The sequence below is a fragment of the Amblyraja radiata genome, chromosome 32 (genome assembly GCF_010909765.2).
Source record: "Amblyraja radiata isolate CabotCenter1 chromosome 32, sAmbRad1.1.pri, whole genome shotgun sequence".
In the NCBI taxonomy this organism is placed as follows: domain Eukaryota; kingdom Metazoa; phylum Chordata; class Chondrichthyes; order Rajiformes; family Rajidae; genus Amblyraja; species Amblyraja radiata.
Genome location: NC_045987.1, coordinates 14,056,398 through 14,080,523, shown reverse-complemented (window position 1 = coordinate 14,080,523; position 24,126 = coordinate 14,056,398). Strand labels below are relative to the sequence as shown.

The window sequence follows — 24,126 nt, the reverse complement described above, 5'->3', positions numbered from 1 at the left end:
TCTGAAATTAGAATTAAATGATGGTTTTACCCTTCGTACCTCAATGAAGATGGCAATTTGGGGTTATTTCTGTTGATGATGCTGTATAATTGTTTTGCTATTTGTAAGAAAAGCATATTCAAAAATGCTGTTAGTTTAGAAATATTAAATAATGGAAAAAGTTGATGATATTAATGCTGCTAACAATTGACTTTCCAGGATCAGTTCCCCTTGCATTCCACAGAAATGTTTTCAAACTTTGAAAATTGTAGGCAAATAAAACAATAATGCAAACCTGCTGTTATTAATTTTCAAAATAATGGCCTTTGTTTGTGGGCAAAATGAGTGAGGCATTGTTAACACTATTGAATTTAACCAAAATCATTTGCCCACTATAGATGACAGATGGTAGAAAGATATTTGAAACATTTCTGAAACTTTAAAGGGACCTTGAAAGTGTGCAGCTGTGGTGCATTTTGTTGGTCAGCAAAAACTCGATTCAAACTTTCTACAACATGTCTGACTTTCGCCAATCTAGATCCATCCTTGTAGATCAATAATCATTTTATGTAAGCTACCATTTGGGAGTGCTTCTCACAACCATTAATTCTACTTCACAATAATGGCAGTCTTTAGTCAATTACTGGGGTAAGATTGCAAATGACCATGATATATGTGTGTGTTTGGGTGTTTTTGAAATTTTTACATATTCCATAGAGATTTAGCTGATGATTTCAAAATTCCTTTCTTTAGTTATTTCTTCAAATTCTTCACCAATGTGAAGCTAAAGCTAACTTAAGCTGAAACTAATGGGCTGATGACGTCACAATGCAATTTGAAGCTAAAGCTAAGTGAAGCTGAAGCTAACCGGCTGGTGACGTCACCATGCCCCTATTCCTTGCGGCGAGCTGCGCAGATTTTTCAAGGCGTAGCCTGCTGGCCACTCTTTTCAACGAGCTTCCCCCTCCCCTCCCTAAAACTCGCACTCCGACGGCCAACCCGCACTCCGACGGCCAACCCGAGAGATGCCGACGAGCACCTGAGTGCGGCCGGCCGTAGCGCCCTGGAGGTCATCGGAGGTCACCGGCGTTCACTCACGAGCTACCCGGCTTGCTTTTGAAGAAATTTCTCCTCGCGGCCTGCGCAGCGAGTGAAGTCATGCCCCTCCCCTGCCCCCTCCCTCCCGCTGCTAACTGCTCTATCCTGCCCCCTCCCTTTCCACTCTCTCCCCCCTGCTCTCTCCCCCCTGCTCTCTCCCCCCTGCTCTCTCCCCCCTGCTCTCTCCCCCCTGCTCTCTCCCCCCTGCTCTCTCCCCCCTGCTCTCTCCCCCCTGCTCTCTCCCCCCTGCTCTCTCCCCCTGCTCTCTCCCCCCTGCTCTCTCCCCCCTGCTCTCTCCCCCTGCTCTCTCCCCCCTGCTCTCTCCCCCCTGCTCTCTCCCCCCTGCTCTCTCCCCCCTGCTCTCTCCCCCCTGCTCTCTCCCCCCTGCTCTCTCCCCCCTGCTCTCTCCCCCCTGCTCTCTCCCCCCTGCTCTCTCCCCCCTGCTCTCTCCCCCCTGCTCTCTCCCCCCTGCTCTCTCCCCCCTGCTCTCTCCCCCCTGCTCTCTCCCCCCTGCTCTCTCCCCCCCTGCTCTCTCCCCCTGCTCTCTCCCCCCCTGCTCTCTCCCCCCTGCTCTCTCCCCCCTGCTCTCTCCCCCCCCTCTCTCCCCCCTGCTCTCTCCCCCCTGCTCTCTCCCCCCTGCTCTCTCCCCCCTGCTCTCTCTCCCCCTGCTCTCTCCCCCCTGCTCTCTCTCCCCCCTGCTCTCTCCCCCCTGCTCTCTCCCCCCTGCTCTCATCCCCCCCTGCTCTCTCCCCCCTGCTCTCTCCCCCCTGCTCTCTCTCCCCCCCTCTCTCTCCCCCTCTCTCCTCCCCCCTCTCTCTCCCCCCCGCTCTCTCTCCCCCCCCTCTCTCTCCCCTCCCCCCCTCTCTCCCCCCCTGCTCTCTCCCCCCCCCTCTCTCCCCCCCGCTCTCCCCTCTCTCCCCCCTCTCTCTCCCCCCCTCTCTCATCCTCCCCCCCGCTCTCTCTCCCCCCTCTCTCTCTCTCCCCCCCTCTCTCTCTCCCTTCTCGTCCTCTCTCCTCCCCCCCTCTCTCTCTCCCCCCCCCTCTCTCTCTCCCCCCCCCCCCCCCCCCCGCCCCGCCCCCCCCCCCCCCCCCCCCCCCCCCCCCCCACCCCCCCCCCCCCCCCCCCCCCCTCCCCCCGCGCCCCGCCCCCCCCCCCCCCCCCCCCCCCCCCCCCCCCCCCCCCCCCCCCCCCCCCCCCCCCCCCCCCCCCCCGCCCCCCCCCCCCCCCCCCCCGCCCCCCCCCCCCCCCCCCCCCCCCCCCCCCCACCCCCCCCCCCCCCCCCCACCCCCCCCCCCACCCCCCCCCCCCCCCCCACGCCTCCCCCCCCCCCCCCCCCCCCCTCCCCCCCCCCCCCCCCCCCCCCGCCCCCCCCCCCCCCCCCCCCCCCTCCCCCCCCCCCCCCCCCCCCCCCCCCCCCCCCCTCCGGCCCCCCCCCCCCCCCCCCCCCCCCCCCCCCCCCCCCCCCCCCCCCCCCCCCCCCTCTCCCCCCCCTCTCCGCTCCCCGCCCCTCTCTCCCCCCCCCTCTCCCCCCCCCTCTCTCCCCCCCCCCCTCTCCTCCCCCCCCCCTCTCTCCCCCCCCCCTCTCTCTCTCCCTCCCCCCCCCTCTCTCCCCCCCCTCTCTCCCCCCCCCCCTCTGCGCCCCTCCCCCCCCTCTCTCCCCCGCCCCCTCTCTCGCCCCCCCACTCTCTCCTCCCCCCTCTCCTCCTCTGCCCCTCTCTCTCCCCCTCTCATCTTCTCCCCCCCCTCCTCGTGTGCCTCCGTCCCCCCCCGCTCTCTTTCCCGCCACTCCCCCCTCTCTCGCCCCCCCTCTCTCCCCCCCCTCCTCCCGCTCTCCCCCCCCTCTCTCCCCCCCCCTCGTCTCCCCCCCCTCTCTGCCCGCCCCCTCATCTCCCCCCCTCTCTCCTCTGCCCCCCGCCGCTCTCTCCCCCCCCTCTCTGCCCCCCCCTCTCCTCCCCCCCCCTCCTCCCCCCCCCTCTCTCGCGCCCCCCCCCTCTCTCCCCCCCCCCCGCTCTTCCCCCCCCCTCTCTTTTCCCCCCGCCCTCTCTATCCCCCCCCTCTCCTCTCGCTCCCCCCGCCCGTCTCTCTCCTCTCCCCCCCCCTCTCTCTCGCCCTCCCGCCCCTCTCTCCTCCCCCTCCCTCCCCCTCTCTCTCCCCCCCGCCTCCCTGCCCGTCCCCCCTCTCGCTCTCCCCCCGCGTCGATCCCCCCTCACCGCCCGTCCTCTCCCCCCTCCTCTCTCCCCTCCTTTCCCCCCCTCCTCTCTCCCCCCCTCCTCCCCCCCCCCCTCCTCCACCCCCCCCACCTCCTCCCCCTCTCTCCTCCTCCCCCCCCCCTCCTCCATCGCCCCCCCCTCCTCTCCTCTCCCTCCCCTCCCTCTTCTCTACTCTCGCCCCCCCCCCTCCTCTCTCCCCCCTCCCTCGATCCCCCCCCCTCTCTCCGGCCTCCCACTCCTCTCTCCCCCCCCCTCCTCTCTCCCCCCCTCCTCCGTCCACCCCCCGTCCTCTTCTCTCGCGCCCCTCCTCTCTCCCCCCCCCCTCCTCTCTCACCCTCCATCTCTCCCCCCCCATCCTCTATCCCGTCCCCCCCCTCCTCTCTCCCCCCCTCCCCGGTCCTCTCTCCCCCCCCTCCTCTCTCTCTGCTCTCTCCCCCCTCCTCTCTCTCCCCCCCTCCTCTCTCGTCCCCCCCTCTCTTCTCCCCCCCTCCTCTCTCCCCCGCCCCTCCTCTACTCCCCCCCTTACCTCTCCCCCTCCACCCCCTCTCCCCCCCTCCTCTCGTCCCTCTCTCCCCCCCCCGTCCTCTCATCCCCCCCCGCTCTCCTCTCTCCGGCCTCCCCTCTTGCCTTCCGCCCCGGCCCCGGTCTCTCCCCTCCCTCCTCTCTACCCCGCCTCCTCTCCCCGCCTCTTCGCTCTCTCTCCATCGTCGCCTCCTCCCTCTCCCTTCCTCTCGGATCCCCCCCCTCCTCTCCTGCCCAGCCCCCCCTCCTCGTCTCCCCCCCCTTCTCCTCCTCTCTCACCCCCCCTCTCGCTCTCTCCCCCTCCTCATCTCTCCCCCCCTCGTCTCTCCACCCCTCCTCTCTCCTCCCCCCTCCTCTCTCTCGCCCCCCCCTCGCTCACTCTCCCCCCCTCCTCTCAATCCCTCGCTCTCCCCCGCTCCTCTCCGGCTCTCCCCTCCTCTCTCTCCAACTCTCCCTCCCTCCCCCCCCTCTCTCCCTCCCCCCTCCTCTCTCTCCCCCTCCTCCTCTCTCCTCTCCCCCCTCCTCTCTCCACGACCCCTCCTCTCCCCCCCTCCTCTCCTCCGCCCCTCCCACCTCTCTCGCCCCCTCTCGCTCTCCCCCCTCCTCTCTTTCTCCCCCCCCCCCTCCTCTCTCCCCCCTCCCTCCCTCTCTCTCTCCCCCTCCCTCCTCTCCCCCCTCCCTCCTCCCTCTCTCCTCCTCCTCTCCCCCCTCCTCTCTCCTCCCTCCCTTCCTCCCCCCTCCTCCCCCCCTCTCCCTCCCCCCCCTCTCTCCCCCCCTCTCCTCCCCCCCCCTCCTCTCTCCCCCCCCCTCTCTCCCCCCCCTCCTCCCCCCCCTCTCTCCCCCCCCCCTCCTCTCTCCCCCCCCCTCCTCTCTCCCCCCCCTCCTCTCTCTCCCCTCTCCCCCCTCTCCTCTCTCCCCCCCCTCCTCTCCCCCCCCTCCCTCCCCCCCCTCCTCTCCCCCCCCTCCCTCTCCTCTCTCTCCCCTCCTCTCCCCCCCCTCCCTCTCCCCCCCCTCCTCCCCCCCCTCTTCTCTCCCCCCCCTCTTCTCCCCCCACCTCCCCCCCCCTCCTCTCTCCCCCCCCCCCTCTCTCCCCCATCCTCCTCTCTCCCCCCCCTCCTCTCTCCTCTCCTCCTCTCCCCCCCCCCCCTCCTCTTAGACCATGGATAGGATATACCTGGGGAAGGGGGGATTTGGGCAGATAGGACTAGTATAAATGTGGCATGCTGGTCACAGTGGGTAAGTTGGGCTGAAGGGCCTGTTTCCACATTGTACGACTATTGTGCTGCAGGTAACACAAGATTTAAAAGAATCACTAAACTGAGTGCTTTGGTTGCATAGTTCATTTTGGCTTTAAGAAAAAATGTGTTTCCCCTGTTTTCATTCTTGTTCATCTTTGCCACTAAGTTTTTAATTAATGTCTTTGATCTGTGGCTTGATTCTCACAGTGTAACAGAGCTTCCCCTGACTGACCGTGAAAGGGAGATTCTAACTAAGACTACTCCAATGACGAGATCACTGGAGATGCTTCCAGATTCTGCAGATGGGGAATGTGCCCCACCAAAGCCACCACTGCCTGGCATCCGTATCATGGAACATAGGTAAAGATGCCCAATACTTTGTATGTACACATTTTGAATTAATAGCTCAGTATCACTCTCATGTCTGATTTAATGTTTTGCTGATAAAAATGCTTTTGGTTTGATGAGCCATTTACAGAGTTGCCAAGTACTTCGGATTTTCCGTGTTTTGTACGGAAATGCGTTAAGAATACAGATGTACGATTTTGCGTTGTTAAATACGGATTTTAAATACGGAGTTCAGTTCAGTCTGAAGAAGGGTCTCGACCAGAAACGTTACCCATTCCTTCTCTCCAGAATCGCTGCCTGTCCCGCTCCAGGTTTAAACAGACGCTGTCAGTTTTTCACACGTGTGAATTTAAACGATGAGCTGTCGGTTATAGCGCTGTGGGATCTAAATATAGCGCTACCGGCTGGAGCGCTATGGGCTTTACACACAACGCTATGGCCACAGTGCTATGGGTCACAGACTGTTCAGGAAAATTCTCATATAACAATGAGTCTTTGGAATTCTCTTTGAGCCTTTGATTATTTTTCAGGCAGTGGTAAAATTCTGGAAAAGCTTAGTGGTGAAGGTTACCAGTGGGATTGCAGTTACATTGGGATAGGCCGTGATTTTACTGAAGGGGGAGAGAGGGAGGGGTGGAGCGATGGAGAGGAGAGTGAGAGAGGGAAGGAGGGAATCAGAGGGAGGGAGAAAAAAAGGAAGGAGGGAGGGCGAGAGGGATGGAGGGAGGGGGAGGGAGAGAGGGAGGCTTCCAAAATGGCTTCTACATCATCATCTGGTGCTAAAAGCTGGAAGCAGCCATTCAAACAGCAGTATACAAAGAGATGGCAATGAATGCACTGTCAAGTAAGATGCGTAGAAGACATCTCAATTGGTAGCAGTGATGTATTCTTGGATTCTTACATGGGTACGACCACACATTTAAAAAAATTGTTTTTTCAGCAAAATGGTATCGTGTAAAAATACTGATTTCCTCAGCAAAATACTAATTTTCAGATACTAAAATACTGATTTTCAGATACTAGAATACTGAAATGCTCTGACAAAACTTGGCAGCTCTGCATTTAACCCTTGCCTCATCTCCTGGTGCACATGATAAATAAATATTGGAGATCATCTGGTTTGAATTCTACTGTAATCCCTCAGTCACAGAACACTGAATGGTACAGCATAGGAACAGGCTCTTTGGCCCACAATGAAAACTCCATTGCCAGTTAAATTAATTTCCTCTGCCTCAATATCCCTCCATTCCCCGTATATCTACGTGCCTATCTTAAAGCCTCTTAAACACCACAATCATATCTGACTTCAGCACCCCGACCCCTGGCAACCAGTCGTCATAAATGTTCTTGCAAAGGTGAAGCTCAAGTGACAGGAGTAAAACTTGCCCTAAATTTAGTTTTTGTGCTTAAATGTATTCTGATCTGCTGGTGGGTGCTTTGGTGTACCATTGTGTCCCTACCGAGGACTGTGAATGTTATCATGTATGATAAAAAGGAGGGAATGAAAGTCAATACAGTCAAAACTAATAGAATTCATAAAATACACAACATGGAGTCATTCTTCTTACTGATATAAGATGGAAACTTACTATAAAGAACGCATGGACTGGGAGAGCAAAAGAATGGCTCGGTTCCAAGTCTGAATGACTTTGCAAATTATATAAAACACAATATGGAACACAGGTCGTCTTTTTAATAAAGAAATTAAGATGGAAACCTGCAGTAATAACATGTACTTGTCCAAGCCATGAAGAAGGACTATGAGCAAATGACACCGCAGAGATAATCAATAATTTGTTATTGGAGGAGCCTGATTTAGACCCAACTTTTCCTACATTCTGAAAGGCTACAGAATCATTCAGTCATGCCATATTCAGATTTGGTATGAGTGTTTTACTGATAAGAAAAATGTATAATTGCACTAACAATTTTGTTCTGTGAGTGGAGCCCGAGAAGCACTGAGCGACGTTTGTGCTCTTTGTAGATCTCGCCACTTCCGTCTGATGATATCGATTAAAGATTGGCTTTGTTTACCTTCAACCAGTTTGTTGTTGTTGTCTGCTTTAAGAAGCGAACTTTAACAAGCGCACCAAGAAGCAGTGAGTGCACCAACTGCCCACTGGATTGGCAAAACCAACTTGACAGCTAGTGTGGCTCTGTCAAACCGTATATGTCATTTACATACATTCAATAATATTTTAAAAAGTACTTTAAAAGGTTAAACCAGATTTATTTGGTCACAAGAAATCGACTGAAAATATTGCGTAAGAAATAGAAGCAGGAGTTGCCACTGGGCTCCATCTGCTCAATTGTTCAATAAGATCATTGCTGAACTTTGAAACGAATTTAAATTTAGCAAAACCTGTCCCTTTCTCCTGTTCACTTGAATTGGGACTGATGTACTGCTATCAGGGTTAACGGTACAGACTCGGCACAGGAAGCTGTGGTGGTTTGAACCAGCTGTGGACAGTGGGGGGGTATCAGGTATCCCCAAGTAAATTCATGTGCAAACACTAGTGCTGGGCAGATATGTTTTCTTTATTTATTATGCATCCTTGTCAAGTGATTCAGCCTGCATCTTGCACTACAAGATGGGAAGTGACAACTACCTGCTGGTTATTGTGCATGTCTATTTGTGGAAGTGATCACTGCATCAGCTGCCATTATTCATGTTTTCTGGATAATGTTTTCTCTACCGTATTTTATCTGGCAGCTGTTCAATTCTGATGGGTTAGTTTGGATTATTAAAAGAAGGTTAAAAGACTCTTTGTATTCTTTTGTTTTAAACAAGAAGTGTGATTTGTAACAGTGCATAATAATGCAGATTAAATTGTTGCATTGCAGTCCTATTCCTCCAATCTTACCACCACTACCACCCAAGAAACGACAGTCTGCACCCTCCCCAACCAGAGTGGCTGTGGTACCTCCCATGAGCCGAGCTGCCAGTGGTTCTAGTATACCTAATGCCAAGCAGGTATGGGAAGTCTTTGCTTTTTGGTTGTTATTAGACCAGATGGAATAATTTGCATAGTTACTGAACAGTATTGTATAATCAGTTGGTGGAAATTTCAAGCTGTGACAAATGCATGTATTATATGAACATTTTATCTGATTCTACTGTTGAGCTAATATAACATTTGATGCTTTCCAATCTCCACTGTTTAAACTATGGGTAGCAACACAACTAGAATTTTTTTTTCCTGCACTTTGTCATTTAACAAACTGCAGCTGAATTTTCTTTTAATGGTGTGCATGGTAGAAGATCACTTTTAAAATACCATGGCCAAGATCGTGAACAATGTTTCACATATTTAAACCACTTATCTCAAGTGCTCATATTACTTGCTTCTCAGAACAATAATATATAAAATAACTGTTTTTATCATCTTTGATCAGGTCACAGTTCGAGCATTGAAAATTTTCATCTTCATTTAGGAATTCATAGCATAGATTTGTCAGAATAATGACAGAAATGTGTATTTGTATCTCTAAGGATCTAAAATTTTCTGCTGAAACAAAGCAAAGAAGATGCAACTTGAGATGAACAAAATTGATAAACAGAAGTTTAACTTTATTTGCTTAGAGTTGGCGATAAAGTGCCGTTGAATCAAAATTGCATGTACGACACAGGAGTGGTGTTAAAGAAATCTCTTCACATTAAGAGTCATTACATTTTGGTTTGCATTGCCCAAAGTGATTAAATCACAGGAACGTTGGAGGTTTTGAGTGTGCCATTTGAAATGAATGGAATGCCATTGTGCCTTCTGTGGCTCCTTCTGATTTAAAGATACATTTTCTTGTTGAGAGTCCTGATGACTCACTGTTGCGATCACTGGACAAAGAGTGTAACTTTACTAACTTTTCATTTGAATCACTTGAAAGAGTCTGTGCCCTCAGTTCCAGGCTGGAAGTGATATCATTTTAATGCAAAATAAAAATGCATTATTCATGTATAAGTTTTTCATTTACAAGTTTAAAACAAAAATGCAATTAGATAAAGGAAAACAATACTGACTTGAATATAAAATTGTTCTGGTATTGAAAGGATTAAAATAATAGAAAAATAATGACTGTCTTGTATATTTAGGATTTTGATGGCTTGGATTGTTATTTGCAAAGGCGGCTGTCTGGTGGCAGCCACTCCTATAGTGGTGAATCACCAAGGGTATCTCCCTGTAACAGCATAGGAAAGCTGAGCAAATCGGATGAACAGCTGTCATCACTGGACAATGATAGTGGACAGTGTTCGCAGAACACAAGCTGTGAAACACTTGGTAAGCCAGCACATGTTTTCCTAAGATGATTGTACTATATTGACGTGTTGTTCATTTTCTTATCCCATTCTATAAAAAAATATATTTTCTTCCATTTAAAAGACATGATTCCTTGTCTAGGTCAGGATGATTTGCTTCATATTAAAGTGTATGCCCTTTGTTCTACTGCAGAGGAGATTTGCTATTGATCCAAGTATTTTTACCATTGTTCTCCAAATTCCTTTGGAGTCTATTGGCCATGGGGAGGAAAACAATATAAGTACTTCAGGTTTGGAATAGCTCAGCTTAAGCTGCTGCTTTAAAGTTTTATATCCAGTCAGATCTCGAGGGAGAGCAATGAGTGGAGTGAACAGCAAGCTACCTGCAAAGTATAAAATGCAAAGAAAGGCTTAAAACTAATTGTTCAGTTAGGGTTGGAACAACTTTGGCAGATTGGAAGTAGTGTTCTATAGAAGGGATGAAAGTTCTTAATTCAAAGTTTATATGAAATTGGACAAGAATTGGAAGTGCAATTTCTGAATTTGCTCCTGACACCAAATTAAGATATATAATCGATGGGAAAAAGACAGGAACAAAATACAAGATATAACGGGGAGTGGGGGGGAATGGTGTCCATTATTGCTGATTGTCCACTGTAACAGAGTAATGGATTGACGGGTAATAGAGTATCATTGCAGAAGTAGAAACAAAGAACTACAGATACTGATTAAACTGGAAGGTACAGCATCTCTGGAGAACATGCAAAGGTAACGTTTTGGATCGAGATCTTTCTTCAGACTCTGAGTCTGGAAATTGGGCCTGGAATCTAGGTAAGTTGATGGCCGCGGTCTGCTGGCGGCCGGAGGAGAGGCGAGGATTGGCAAAGTCATTGGTCGCGTCCTGCGGGAGGCTGGAGCGCAGGTAGGGGTCGGCGGTGGCAGTGGCTTAGCAAATGTGGCCTAGAACCGGCAAAGGTGGCCTGGCAATGTCGGCAATAGGTCTGGCATGAAAGCAGCATTGGCAGCCCTGCCTGGCGGTGAAGATCGGTAGGAATGGTCTGGAAGCAGCTGAGGTGGTTGTGCGGGTCTACACAGTCTGAGAGATTGGGGAGGTGGTGAACAGTCTTGTGGCAGTCGGGTGCACAACGAGATCCAGCGGTAGATCTCGACCAAAACGTCACCTATCTATGTTCTCCGTAGATGTTGCTTGGCCTGCTGAGTTACTCCAGTACTTTGTGTCCTTCATTATTGCACAAGTGTTGTTCGAAGCAATTGCTTGTTATTTCATAGGCTTCTAAATTTCAATGGCCTCCTGCAGTGTAACCAGCAGCCTGTGTTCTTAAAGAGACAGTGGTGTCTGATTACTATGGAGACACTCCATCCAGTATAACCAAAATCCGTTATAAATGTCATAATATCAAGGGTTTACTGTTCGTCCATAGTAATGTGAAACCTAGATCTAACTCTGTTAGACCACACTAGGAATGCATTGCCATGCACAAGTCAGGTTTGGAAACACTAATGAACATCCAAAAATTAGTTCCCAAGAATGACAATCCTAATCCTAATCTAATAGCTATGAGGAAAGATGAGGCAAAGTGACCTGAAGAATGACCTGATGAAGATCTTCACAATTGTACCATCAGAGATCTTTGAACTTATGCAGCAATGTCCCTCTGATCTCAGTATTCCCTCAGACACAAGCATTTGTGTACATGTCCTATTCTTGATATTCTTGACCTTGTGGAGATAGGGGTTAATTTTAATCTGCCTTTGCTCGGACTGTTTTACCAACTCATCAATACTGTCCTGCAACCCAAGAACCCTCAGTACTATTAATAACGCTGCCAATTATCTTGTCATCTCTGAACTTAATTATTATCTCTGACATTCACATTCAAATTGTTAATGTATATTAGAGGAAACGTCCAGTATTGATCAGTGTGGTACACCATTGGTCGTCGGCTTCCATCACCCTCTATACTAACAAGTCAATTTTGGATCCAATTTGCCAACTTGCCTTGGATCCTAAATATCTCCATACCTACCCAAGCCACATAAGTTTAAATAAAGGGGACTTTGGTATTTGAGAGGGGTAACGTTTACTGAAATTTGGAGTTTTACTGCAGGCTCTACTGAAAGCCTGCCTGCTTTCAAGTAACTTTGCCGCTGAATCAATTATTTATGTGCAAGGGTATCTGCTGCAGAGTTGAAATGTTTTGGTCCGGCTGGTGCACTTCACTCCTGATTGCTTTTTAATTTTTCTGTGTAGATAATCCGGAAAACTATGATCCTGATTATGACTTCCTGCATCAGGATCTATCTAACTCTGATCAGAATCCGCAGCACATTTCGGGCATGCTAAGCCCTTTACCAGAGTCGGCAGTGGAGTCCAGTTCACCTCTTCCTGGGCAGACATTTAATGGACAATTTTGTGCATCACAAGCAGCGCCTGACTGGCAGCCAGGGTCACAGGCTGGAGTTTCACCTCTGCAAATACCGCCAGCATTACCAGAGAAGAAACGTAGGAGTGGTGTTGCATCAGACAATTCAGGATCTAGAGTCTCGTACGAGAGGTTTCCTTCACAGTATGACAATATTTCTGAAGAGGACATGCAGAATTCTGCCGTACCTTCTGTTCCATACTCTCCATTTGCTGTAGTTTCACCAAGGCAGCAAGGAATTCCATCAATGTCAGTTGGATTCCAGGATATTGATATCTCAGAAATGGCAGGGGTTCCTGAGAAGCCACCTCCACTCCCAGAAAAAAAGGCCAGGCACAGTGAGTATTTACCTCTGCATTATATAAATGTTAAGTTTTAAGTAAGTTTTTAAGATAGTCAAACTTGTGAACCATATCTAGCATACGATGGTTATGGATTATTTTCTACTGATGACACATTCTAATTTGTGACGTGTGTCAAGTGGTCACTTTTACTGCAGCCACCTTCATTCAAGGTGTACCAGAGTTTATTTAAACTTAAAATATTAATTCCAAACATGAACCATTTTTGGAAGAATGAATTCTGTAAATTCTGAATGCAGTTGAGTATTCTCCTCTCAATTTATATGCGTGATGAACGAGAAGTTCAGTCCACTATTATTCTTTACTGATATCTGGTTACGATATAGAAGGTAAATATTTCATCTTTAAATAGAAGAACTGTCATGTTAAGTATACGTCGTACTACAGTGGCACACAAGCATTATATTTTAATGGTCCTGTCATGTGACCAAAGTTCCACAGGTAAATGACCACAACAGTGACCATTAACTACAGCAATAATAACATTGATGTAAATAAGGATGACATTCTTTTAACTGGAAAACTCCCTTAGATTTAAAACACAACAGGTTGTTGTCTTGAACGTATTCATAAATCCAGCCCAATTCATTTTGTAATGAAATTGTACTGTTGCAACACATTTGATATCTGAATCTTTCAAATATCAAAGTACATTATTACTAAGTTGCAACGTTTCTCCTTTTCTATACTTTTTATTTGCTGTCAAGCCTTTTAAAAGGAATCCCAAATGTCATTTTTCTACCTTTAAGAAAAAGGAAGTTTGTGATTCTTGAAAAAATCAATAAATCAAATGAAAACTATATTTCCCAGAGAAAAACCCTTTGTAACACCAGTTAAGAAAATAATCTGAGTGCAGAGACTTGTTGTTGCTTTACTTTTTTATTTCAATTTGGTGAAGTGGATCAGTTGCACAAATGCTGTAGTTGGTTGACAAGAAGAGATAGGGCTAGATCAAAGTATAAGGTACATAATGTGCATGCTCTCAGTGTTTACTTCTAGTAAAATGTAGGTTTTGACGTTTAATACTGATTTTATGTTTAAATTGCACAATGTTACACAACAGGCCAATTTACAAACCACTACAAAATCTGTCAAAAGTAGTGAAGCTGCTTGCTTTTATCATTCCCTCTAAAGCTCGAGTACCTGATGCGGGCTAGCATTTTGTGAGGAAGTGACAAATTACTTGGAGCTCCATTTTCTCTTCGGTAAAATGTTACATTGCAGCCATATTCTCTAGTTGTTTCCATAACCCTTAGAGGGAAAGGAAGGGTGGTGGAGAAGGGAGTTACTCTCTTTATCTGGCCCTAGGCAGCAAGAAGTTTAGAAGGATGAGAGGTGAAACCTACTGGATAATGAAAGGCCTAGATGGAGTGGATGTCAAAGGAGGGTCTAGAACCTGAGGGCATAGCCTGAGAATAAAATGTTGTACCTTAAAGAGGAGGAGGAATTTCTTTAGTCAGAGGGTGATGAATCTGTGGAATTCATTGGCACTGACGGATGTGGAGGCCAAAACATTGGGTAATTTTAAGGCAAAGATTGATAGTTTCTCGATTGGGAAGGGTGTCAAAGGTTACGGGGAGAAAGCAGGAGAATGGGGTTAAGGGGAAAATAGATCAGCCAAGATTGAATGGCAGAATTGAGTCGATGGACTGAATGGCCTAATTCTGCTCCTATGTCTTATGGTCTTAACATCATCAAATGTGCCCATTCATATTATTTAACATTTGAAGAATTTGTTATATAAAATATGGCTTTTTTTTTACAGCTGCCTAACAGGACCTAATTATTTATTATTTATTGTGTAACATTTAAGATACCCCAAGGATGTGATTAGTTGCTCTGTAAATATTTTTCCTATCAAGTTTTAACTTCCTGTGCGAAATGATAGAAACTGCCACCAGACTTTAGTTTACTTCATTCTTCGGAGGTTGTATTTTATTTTATGGTGTGGGCCAGCCCTCGTCAGCCCACACCAAAAGGGCTGGTTGAAGGAGATGATTTTTTTTTCCAGGTAAAAGATTTTCCAGTTTTGCATGACTTATTTCATAAAAGGTCACTGATATATGTCCATGTCTAATCGAATTGCCAAGTATGTTGGAGCTCCAAAAATGTGGCACTATCCTGCTGCCTTTGCAGCATCATAAGTTCTGTAGATAGCTCTAACGCAAGGTCTGACAGTAATGAGCTTCAAAAGAGTTCTGTGCTGTAATTTTTTTTTTACTCTTGTTACTTTTTCGTGGAAAGCCTTTTAAGTGTTCCCAGTAGTATTCCTGTCCCCATGTACTTCATTTTATTATGTACTGTGCAAAATGTCAGATACCATTTGCACTTGTATGTTTTGTGCAGCTGGTGCCTTGTGAAATCTGACTGGGTTTGTTCTGTTAGTAGAGGTTGGAGAAAATATCTTAGAATAAAGTGAGCTTTCTTTGTACAGGGTCCGTGAAAGATCTTTGCAATATTCCTATCTCCTATCATTGAAACATTGTCTGTTAGAGTTCCTAAATGCTGCAGTATTGTGATTCCTGGCAAGCTTACTATTGAGTTAATTAAATAACTTTAGAACCATTTGTCACCAACTCATGAACCAACTGAAAATTGAGTCGAAATTCTCATGCTCTAATGATTTTGTTTAAAAAAAGTTTGAAATAATTGGTTTATTTTAATCGTGTAATAGCTAGGGAGTTCACATCCTTACAGTGCAGCAGTGAGAATATAAACTGTTGTTTTTGGTTCAAGGAACAAACTGTTTATGGTGCTGATTTAATCTCAAGTTGGCTTGATCCATGTGCAAAACCAGAACCATATATTGAAGCAACACAATTCTCCTTTCACTGTTTCATAACTTGCACACAATAGACATATTATAACTTGGCAGTGTTCTTCCTTTGAATTTAAATCTCATTGGACAAGGAAATCTGCATCCAGTTTTATCCGTTTCCTTGCAGAAAGTGATATCAATTTTACCCAGTCTAAAATAAATAATAACAGCTAATATATAAATCATTTTCCTTCATTCATGTTAATTTGAGGTAAAAAAGATTAAATTAATTTGGCTTTAACTTTTACAGATATAAAATTTTAACTTGTCAGTGTTATTCTTTCAGGAAACTTCCTTTATTTTATTTGATACATCACAGGTAGGCTATATGGAAACATGCTATGATGAAGCTGTGAATATGGCACTGTTCATTTAATGACAACAGGAATTTGCACTTGTGCCAAATGAAAAATGGCATTAGTTGTATAAACATGAAAAATGAGGTAGCTAATGTTGCTTGAACTATTGCCCAGGAGGCCCCTTATTCTCCTTTTTTCCACCGATGTATTGATATTTGCAATTTGCTGCTGTGACCATTGGCCGAGGAGAGAAAATGTCGCCAATGGTTCTCATTCGCTATTGCTTTCTCCCGCAGAGATACCTGGAAGCATGGATGCAGGGGCAATTAATTTAGTCTTGGAAAATATTTTTTAAAGCATCCCAAGTGTATTATGATTATGGAGCCATTAGAAACTGAAACTTGATGAAAAATGGGGAAAGGATAAATTGGATCCATAACAGTCACTTGAAGTTTGCTTATTTTACTGAAATGAGGCACAGAGGGAAGATGAAAGTAGGAGCATGTCTTGTAGCCCCAGCAAACGACAATTAAGTTATATTGTTCAATGATGTGGAGAATTTACAGGTCCAGTTTGCCAAAACTTCGTCTTGGCAAAAGGCAATGTGATGTGACTCCCGACCAACCCAAAGGTACATGAATTTAGTGAAAAAGACTATTATGTTTTCTAGAATGGATGATGAGGCATAGGGATGAATTTCCCTTCTGTGTTCCAGGCACAACTCTGCAGACCAATTAAAGGTGGATTTACACATTTTCACCAAATACCAAAGACAAGTCAAATTAAGATGCATCTTTAGCTATACCTTGTCATAGAACCAGACTTAGGCGAGGTTATTTCATCATTCAATCATGGTTGATCTATCTTTCCCTCTCAATCCTATTCTCCTGCCTTCCTGTAACCTTTAACACCCTTGCTACTTAAGAATCTATCAATCTCCTTCTGAAAAATACCCAAAGGCTTTGCCTCCACAGCCACCCGTGGCAATGAATTCCACAGCCCTCTGGCCAAGGACATTCCTCCTCGGCTCCTTTCGAAAGGTACTTTTATTCTGAGGTTGTGCTCTCTGGTCCTAGACTCTACTGTGAATATGAGAATTTTAAAAACGTGCATGGTTTTTAGGGTCACTAATGAAATTCCAAGAAAATCTGCATTTTAGTGAGGAAAGATGATGCTATTTAATATGATTTGACTGAGGATCAGATTCTTTGGGCAGAGAAATAAGAGAAATTAACTGCTTTTGCACAAAATATTATGTTTTAATCTTGCAATATTTTAGTATATTGCAATTACTTTGCAATATATTAAATTTTGTAGAGTATTTCTTAAATCTAGTTTTGCAATGAGTAGCAGGGTATTTATTTTTTTTATTTTGGTATGAAATACCGTTGTTCAAAATGTACAAAGTACTGAATTAAGAATTGCTTTGCATCTTCGACACAGTTCTCTGGAGGATAATTGAGAAAATTATTGAAAGAAATATGCAAGTTAATAAAAGCTTGGGCCAAATGTTAAAGGGATCAAGTGATAAGAGTGCAAAATAGATCTAGATAACTTGCATTTCAATCTTTTTAAAGTGTCGATTACAGGGCCATACCAGTGAATTAACTGGCACCACTGATCTCAGGCTAATTGCATAATATACAAGCAGGTGCCTAAAAATCCATCTTGACCGCACGGTGGATGTAAAATCTGTGTCTCAGGCTAATGTTGAATGGTTGCTTTGTAAATTAGACTTTTTTCCCCCAAAATAAACCACAAGTGCAGTCCATGCTGGAATTGCCAATGCAAGAACATTTCCTTTCTTGTAAGGTGGCGAGGTATATATGTTTTGTGTTTAGATTTTAAAACAATCATACCACATGTGCTATTAGGAATTGCCTTAGAAAGTTAACCGTATATGATGTTACATCCTGCTATTTTGTTCTTGCAATTTTCACACTTACGTTCCCCAGTAACTTGTATTTGAAACTTTAAGTCTATTAACTTTAAGTCTACTAGAAACTTTAAGTCTACTAGAATGTTGCCTGGGTTTCAGCAACTAAGTTACAGAGAAAGGTTGAACAAGTTAGGGCTTTATTCTTTGGAGCGCAGAAGGTTAAGGGGGGACTTGATAGAGGTCTTTAAAATGATGAGAGGGATAGACAGAGTTGACGTGGATAAGCTTTTCCCACTGAGAGTAGGGAAGATTCAAACAAGGGGACATGACTTGAGAATTAAGGGACAGAAGTTTAGGGGTAACATGAGGGGGAACTTCTTTACTCAGAGAGTGGTGGCTGTGTGGAATGAGCTTCCAGGGAAGGTGGTGGAGGCAGGTTCGTTTCTATCATTTAAAAATAAATTGGATAGTTATATGGACGGGAAAGGAATGGAGGGTTATGGTCTGAGCGCAGGTATATGGGACTAGGGGAGAATACGTGTTCGGCACGGACTAGAAGGGTCGAGATGGCCTGTTTCCGTGCTGTAATTGTTATATGGTTATTAGATTTGGGATTTAATTATGCTTTTACAAGAAAATTAAAACTCTCAGTAATAAATGAATGGATGGTCTTTCACTTATGTGGTTCAAAAAGATTTTACTGTAAATCCTACAAACAAAATGGGTGTCTTATCATTTTAACTGGGGAAGAATATGATTTTTAAAATTTATTTCTAGGCATAGGACATTTATTATCACTTTATACATAGGAATAAAAATCCAAAATGCTTCCTAAATGCATTTAGATGGATGTGCATTGTGAAAACTTGACGAAGGATGCTTTTGAGGGGATGCTTGGTGAGCAAAACCTCTGTTTGCTATCTCCTGACATGCTTCCATAACTTTGTTTTACTGTCTGTAAGATGCACTGTAACTTCTTGCCAAAGATACGGTAGCATTTCCTAAATCCCCAACCTCCACTACCATCATGAATGCTGGGCTTCTGACAACAGCATTATCTTAAAATTCAACACCATTCCAACTTGGACATCAGTATTGACAGCAGTAGTTCAAAAAGTTGGCTCACAACTTTGAATGGCATCTAGCTTGAGGATTCATTGTAAAGCTTTACAGTCTGAGTTTCAATGTCTAGATTAAGAAATTTGTGTGCATCAAAAGTTGTATGTAATTCTCTGCATTTTAGTTGTATTGGATATTTAATGTGGCCACTTTTAAACAGTTAAAACATGTGCATTGACAGAATAATTCACTCTATTCCTACGCATTATTTCTTTTGTTTTCCTATATTGCAAAACACTGGATTTGTGTGTAAAAATTCTGTTGGTGCAGCAGTAAATACATTGGAGTTGTGGAAGGAGGGGGAAAGGTTCTGAATCCATCTCTAGGGTATGTTAATTGTACTGCATGGCAGGGAAATTGAAGTTTTTTAATTTGTGTTTTTAAGGAAAAAATCCAAAGCAAGTCATTCCTTGTTTTTAATCTGCTGCAGATCACACTTGAACACTCGTTCTTTGATTCCAAAGTGACATTAGTTGACAAAGGCAAAATAAGTTGCAATAACTGTCGAGTGTGTTCTCTGGTTACCCTCCAGGCAATTAATATATCATTCAGTTAAAGATTTATGTAGAGTTAAATTATGTGCCTATTACCAGCCTGCTATTATGACTCGGAAAAGCATTTCTCCTCTGAGTTTAATTACAAAATCCATTAAACAGATGCAGCAGCTACACGTGTAGATATGTGGCTTAATTAAAGGATGTAGTGGTCCTTTGGGAAATCAGGCGAGTTACAGATTCACTATGATCTGATTGAATGGTGTTACAGACTCGAGACTAAAGCTCTAGTTGTGGGTAATGTTGATAATTGTGAGGGTTTTTATCTGTAGTCCCCATGTCTCTATCTGTAACATGATAAACAGCAGTTTTGCAGATGGAATGTTGATCCAAGTTTGGAATTTGGGAACAGCTGCTCTCATTTTTACAGTCACTGCCGATCGTCACTTTGTCAGTGAACATCTGTTCTAAATAAGATTAAATGGAGAATTTGATTTTCTTCACTTAATGGAATATCCAACAATGAAACATTGCAGCTAGTTTACACAGGAACTATATATGGATGTGATGTAAACACCATCTGTACAGAGGACTGCGATAGAAATGTAGTTGATTACATTCCCATTGAATAAATTCTTGTACCGGAACATCAGCTCTTCCTGAATAGTAGCTGAAGAGGAATGAGGAAGTTATTGATGTTGCTCAACCATATCAACTTTAAAATTATTTAGTGCAAGCACAGCTCATGCTAAAATGGTATTTAATCTTTTTAAAGAATAAGTGGCAACTTTTAAGAGCAAAAAATTGCTAGTTATTCACTTTTCAGTTTGCAGGCATCGCTGGCAAAGCCAGAATTTCCATGGAGATGTTGGTGTGGGCCATCTTCTTGAATTGCAGGATTCCTTTCAGTGAAGGAGCTCCTGCATTGCTGTTGGGTTCCTGGATATAGACAATAGGTGCAGGAGTAGGCCATTCGGCCCTTCTAGCCAGCACCACCATTCAATGTGATCATGGCTGATCATCCCCAATCAGTACCCCGTTCCTGCCTTCTCCCCATATCCCCTGACTCCGCTATCTTTAAGAGCCCTATCTAGTTCTCTCTTGAAAGTATCCAGAGAACTGGCCTCCACCGCCCTCTGAGGCAGAGAATTCCACAGACTCACAACTCTCTGTGAAAAAAAGTGTTTCCTTGTCTCCTTTCTAAATGGCTTACCCCTTATTCTTAAACTGTCGCCCCTGGTTCTGGACTCCCCCAACATCGGGAACATGTTTCCTGCCTCAAGCGTGTCCAAACCCTTAACAATCTTATATGTTTCAATAAACTCCAGAGTGTACAAGCCCAGCCGCTCCATTCTCTCAACATATGACAATCCCGCCATCCCAGGAATTAACCTTGTAAACCTGCGCAGCACTCCCTCAACAGCAAGAATGTCCTTCCTCAAATTAGGGGACCAAAAATGCACACAATACCCCAGGTGTGGTACAACTGCAGAAGGACCTCCTTGCTCCTATGCTCGACTCCTCTTGTTATAAAGGCCAACATGCCATTTGCTTTCTTCACTGCCTGCTGTACCTGCATGCTTACTTTCATAGACTGATGAACAAGGACCCCCAGATCCCGTTGTACTTTCCCTTTTCCCAACTTGACGCCATTTAGATCCAATAAGATGAAGTAATGGCCATTTACCTTCAAGTCAATATTTTGTATGACTCGAAGGGGAACTTAATGTTCCCAAGCTTTGTTGTTCCTACATTAACAAAAGGGTTTTTTTCCCAAATCGTTGCTTGCCATATATTGGGATTGGAAAAGCAGAACCCACAATTTTTGCATTTTGTTCACTTGGTCTGGTTACGCGAGAATAGTGTTGACCAGGTTAATTGAGAGAAGCCAATTTCAAGGATGTACCTAAACCACATCATATGGATTGTTATTGCCACTGAAGCTAACCATGCAAGATATTTTAAGAAATTGGAAAACAAGAGGATGAATAACCATTAAATTTCAAAGACACAGTGATGCGGCGGTAGAGTTGCTGCTTTACAGCGCCAGAGACCCGGGTTTGATCCTGATTTCGGGAGCTTTCTGTACAGAGTTTGTACATTCTTCCTGTGACCACATGGGTTTTCTCCAGGTGGGCTGGTTTCCTCCCACAGTGTGTAGTGTGTAGGACAGTGCTAGTGTTCATGGTGATCGCTGGGAGGCCGAAGGGCCTGTTTCTGTGCTGTGTCACTAAAATAAAGTCTCTAAAATACGCATTTGTGCAACATTTAAAATGTTAAATAATTTTCATAGGTTTTCTCAGATGCAACATGTTGCAATATATTTTGCCTCTTACTGGAGCCCCACAACTAGTATGATTCACTGCTTCCATGTTATATTTGCTAGTCAGTTCATTCCATTCTGCTGAATCGTGGTTATGGTTAGAGTGAGGGGTGGGGTAGGGAAGGGTCTAGAGCTGTTATTGATTTGGTCCAGTATTAAGACATTTATATTTTAAGTAAGGACTTTTGCATTTTGAAGCTTGAATAATATTGATTTCTGATAACATTCCATAGCATTTTTTTTGTTGTAGATTCAGAAAAGGGTGCTTGGTTTTGTAGCGGCAGATTTTTAGATCGTTCAAGAGATTCCTCCCTCTGGCTGCTAAGTCGACTATATGGTTAAGGAGAATGTCGTTATACGCATGCGAGCTCTCCGTCGGGGACCTTCAGAGATTCTTCACAGATAAATCTTCATAACACAGTCTTTTGATGAATATATTCTTTATTGTTGATGAAAAACAATAAGGTGCATCCAAACTTCTTCCGACATGCGCTATAGTCTTCATCGAACTCCAGCTTAATGCTTTAAAGGTTAGAAAATTCCTCGTGTCTCAGTTTCACTTTGCATGGTCAAAGGGTATACCTTCCCCATGCTGATCCAAAACTAAACTAAAAACTAAGGTTCTGCGCAAGAAACTTAGCTCCAAACATGCCCTAAAATACATCATAAATCCCACCCACAATATAACGGGCAGTCTAAAATTTAAAGACTCATGCCATCATTAATGACACACAAAACAAGCCAAATGGCCACTACAGGTTCTTGATACCACATATTTAAATAAAGACCCAGTAGCCCACATATGCAGGAAGTAAGTTGAAAATGACTCCTTGCTAACTGTAGCTGAAGTCATTTGAAATTAATAATGCCTTTATTTTTGACAAATGACACCTGTTCCTATTCTAATGTTGTCTAACCTTGACAATATTACCTCCTGTAAAGTACTTTGTCCAAATAATTCCTTAAAGTTCTTAACATTGAGATCACCCTTTGTTTAGTGGTTTGAAGACTTACACAATTCATGAAGTAACCTTACAGTAAATACATTTCTGGCATGAAATGATCATGTTCCCTCTGAAAATAAGGGTGAAATGTGAAGAAATGCTGCCATTAATCAATGAATATTGAAAAGTGCCTGAACAGCAGGGAAAGGCAAATATTACGCCCAGTTTAAATCAAACTGAAGGCTGCATATATGCTGAAGTGCAGTGTGTTATCAAGATGCACTGGTAACTTGACCCAAACCCCTGAAAATTCTCTCCCAAAGTGTAAAAGATTCCTCCTAGTTGGGCACCATCCAATTCAGGAAATTTAATTAAAGCCATCATCTTCTAATTCATCACCTCATAGCAATATGAAAGTATATTCAGCACAGATAACAGTAGTTTGAATTCAGTTATTACCAGCCACCTCGAGGACAATGAACATTTGTCTTTCCATCGATTTGTCTTTCCTAACCCTAACCCTAAGTCTCATGAATTAAAATGATCAGTTTTGACTGAAGTTGTAGAAAACATTGATCCTGAGCAAAAGAAGGAAATGATAAAACTTTGTCAGTATATGTTCGTCAGCCAGAGATCTGTGTTTTGGCACCAGAAAAAAAAGATTGGTGTGAACAATACGGATAAAATGTGCCAATAAATAACTATTAAAGGTGAACAGGGTGAATTAGGGAGAATGAGTATACTTGAGATCCATCTGGCAGGATGAAATAATTATAGAGTGAGTTGGATAAACGGGAAGTACCCATATTAAGGAAAACATTCAGGAAATTGGAAGAATTTGTGAAACAAGAGGTCTGTCAGTATCCATCCAAAAATGCCTCATCTGCTTTGTCAAGTGGATGTAAAAGATCAATTGACACTACTTTGAAGAAAAAAATAAATATCTAGGTTATGGCATATATTTATTCCCTAATTGCCATTATATTTTCTCTCAAGCGATCTAATCGTTATCACTAGGTTGGTTGCGTACTTATAGATCGCTATGAATCTCATGCTGTAACACTGGTTGCACTTAAATCTTTTTGGGCTGTTCAAGGTCATGAAAGACACGAGCAGCAATGTCATTTTTAACTAATCTAGCAATACATCGAGCTGTAAATAACAGACATCTGATGTTTACATTAAAAAGAATAATATTGAACCAAAAAGGCAGTGCCATGCCGCACATGGGGAACAATTCAATTATGTGTAACTCAATACATTAAGAAGATTGCATTTTCTGGACTGAAAGACCCTGTGAAAGCAATTTAGAAATCGATTGTAATCATCAGTTATGTAAATGGAAAATGTCCAAAGTGGGATGCAAAAAGTAAAGCAATTTGTTTTAGCAATTTAAATGGACCAACCGCAGTTTAAGAATAACTTTTTTCATATTTAACAAAATAGTATGTTGGTGTTCAAGGACTGCATGCAAAAGGACAAATTCAAAAATAAACTTCAGAAATACTATACTGAGCAAAGTGGGAAATCTGTACAAGCAGATTCTGTTGACACACTGAAATGCAAGAAGGCTGCTTTCAAAAAACATTGTGATACGGTTTGCATGTAATCCGTGACCGAGTGCCGTGATTCCCAAAGCTTTCCACCACTGTGCTCTACCTTTGTTGTAACTGGCCTGTTATGGACTAGAAGCTTGAATTTGATTGCTACAGTTAGTTAAGAAAGACATTAAACTGGTTCCATGTGACTATCAGGATGATTAAAGGCTCAAACCAATTTCAAAACGTAAAGTCTGC

At 44.6% G+C, this 24,126-nt stretch overlaps 1 protein-coding gene across 14 annotated transcripts in view; it reads left to right on the top strand.

Annotated features, from left to right (window-relative positions):
* The window catches only part of rapgef1 (Rap guanine nucleotide exchange factor 1), a 135,800-nt gene that overhangs the window by 52,792 nt on the left and 58,882 nt on the right, over positions 1-24,126 (top strand). For all 14 annotated transcript variants that reach the window (XM_033049019.1, XM_033049020.1, XM_033049018.1 and 11 more), the window contains 4 exons: positions 5,256-5,408; positions 8,241-8,370; positions 9,484-9,670; positions 11,921-12,430. In XM_033049019.1, the coding sequence (XP_032904910.1) occupies positions 5,256-5,408; positions 8,241-8,370; positions 9,484-9,670; positions 11,921-12,430 (980 nt within the window). The remainder of the gene's footprint in view (positions 1-5,255; positions 5,409-8,240; positions 8,371-9,483; positions 9,671-11,920; positions 12,431-24,126) is intronic.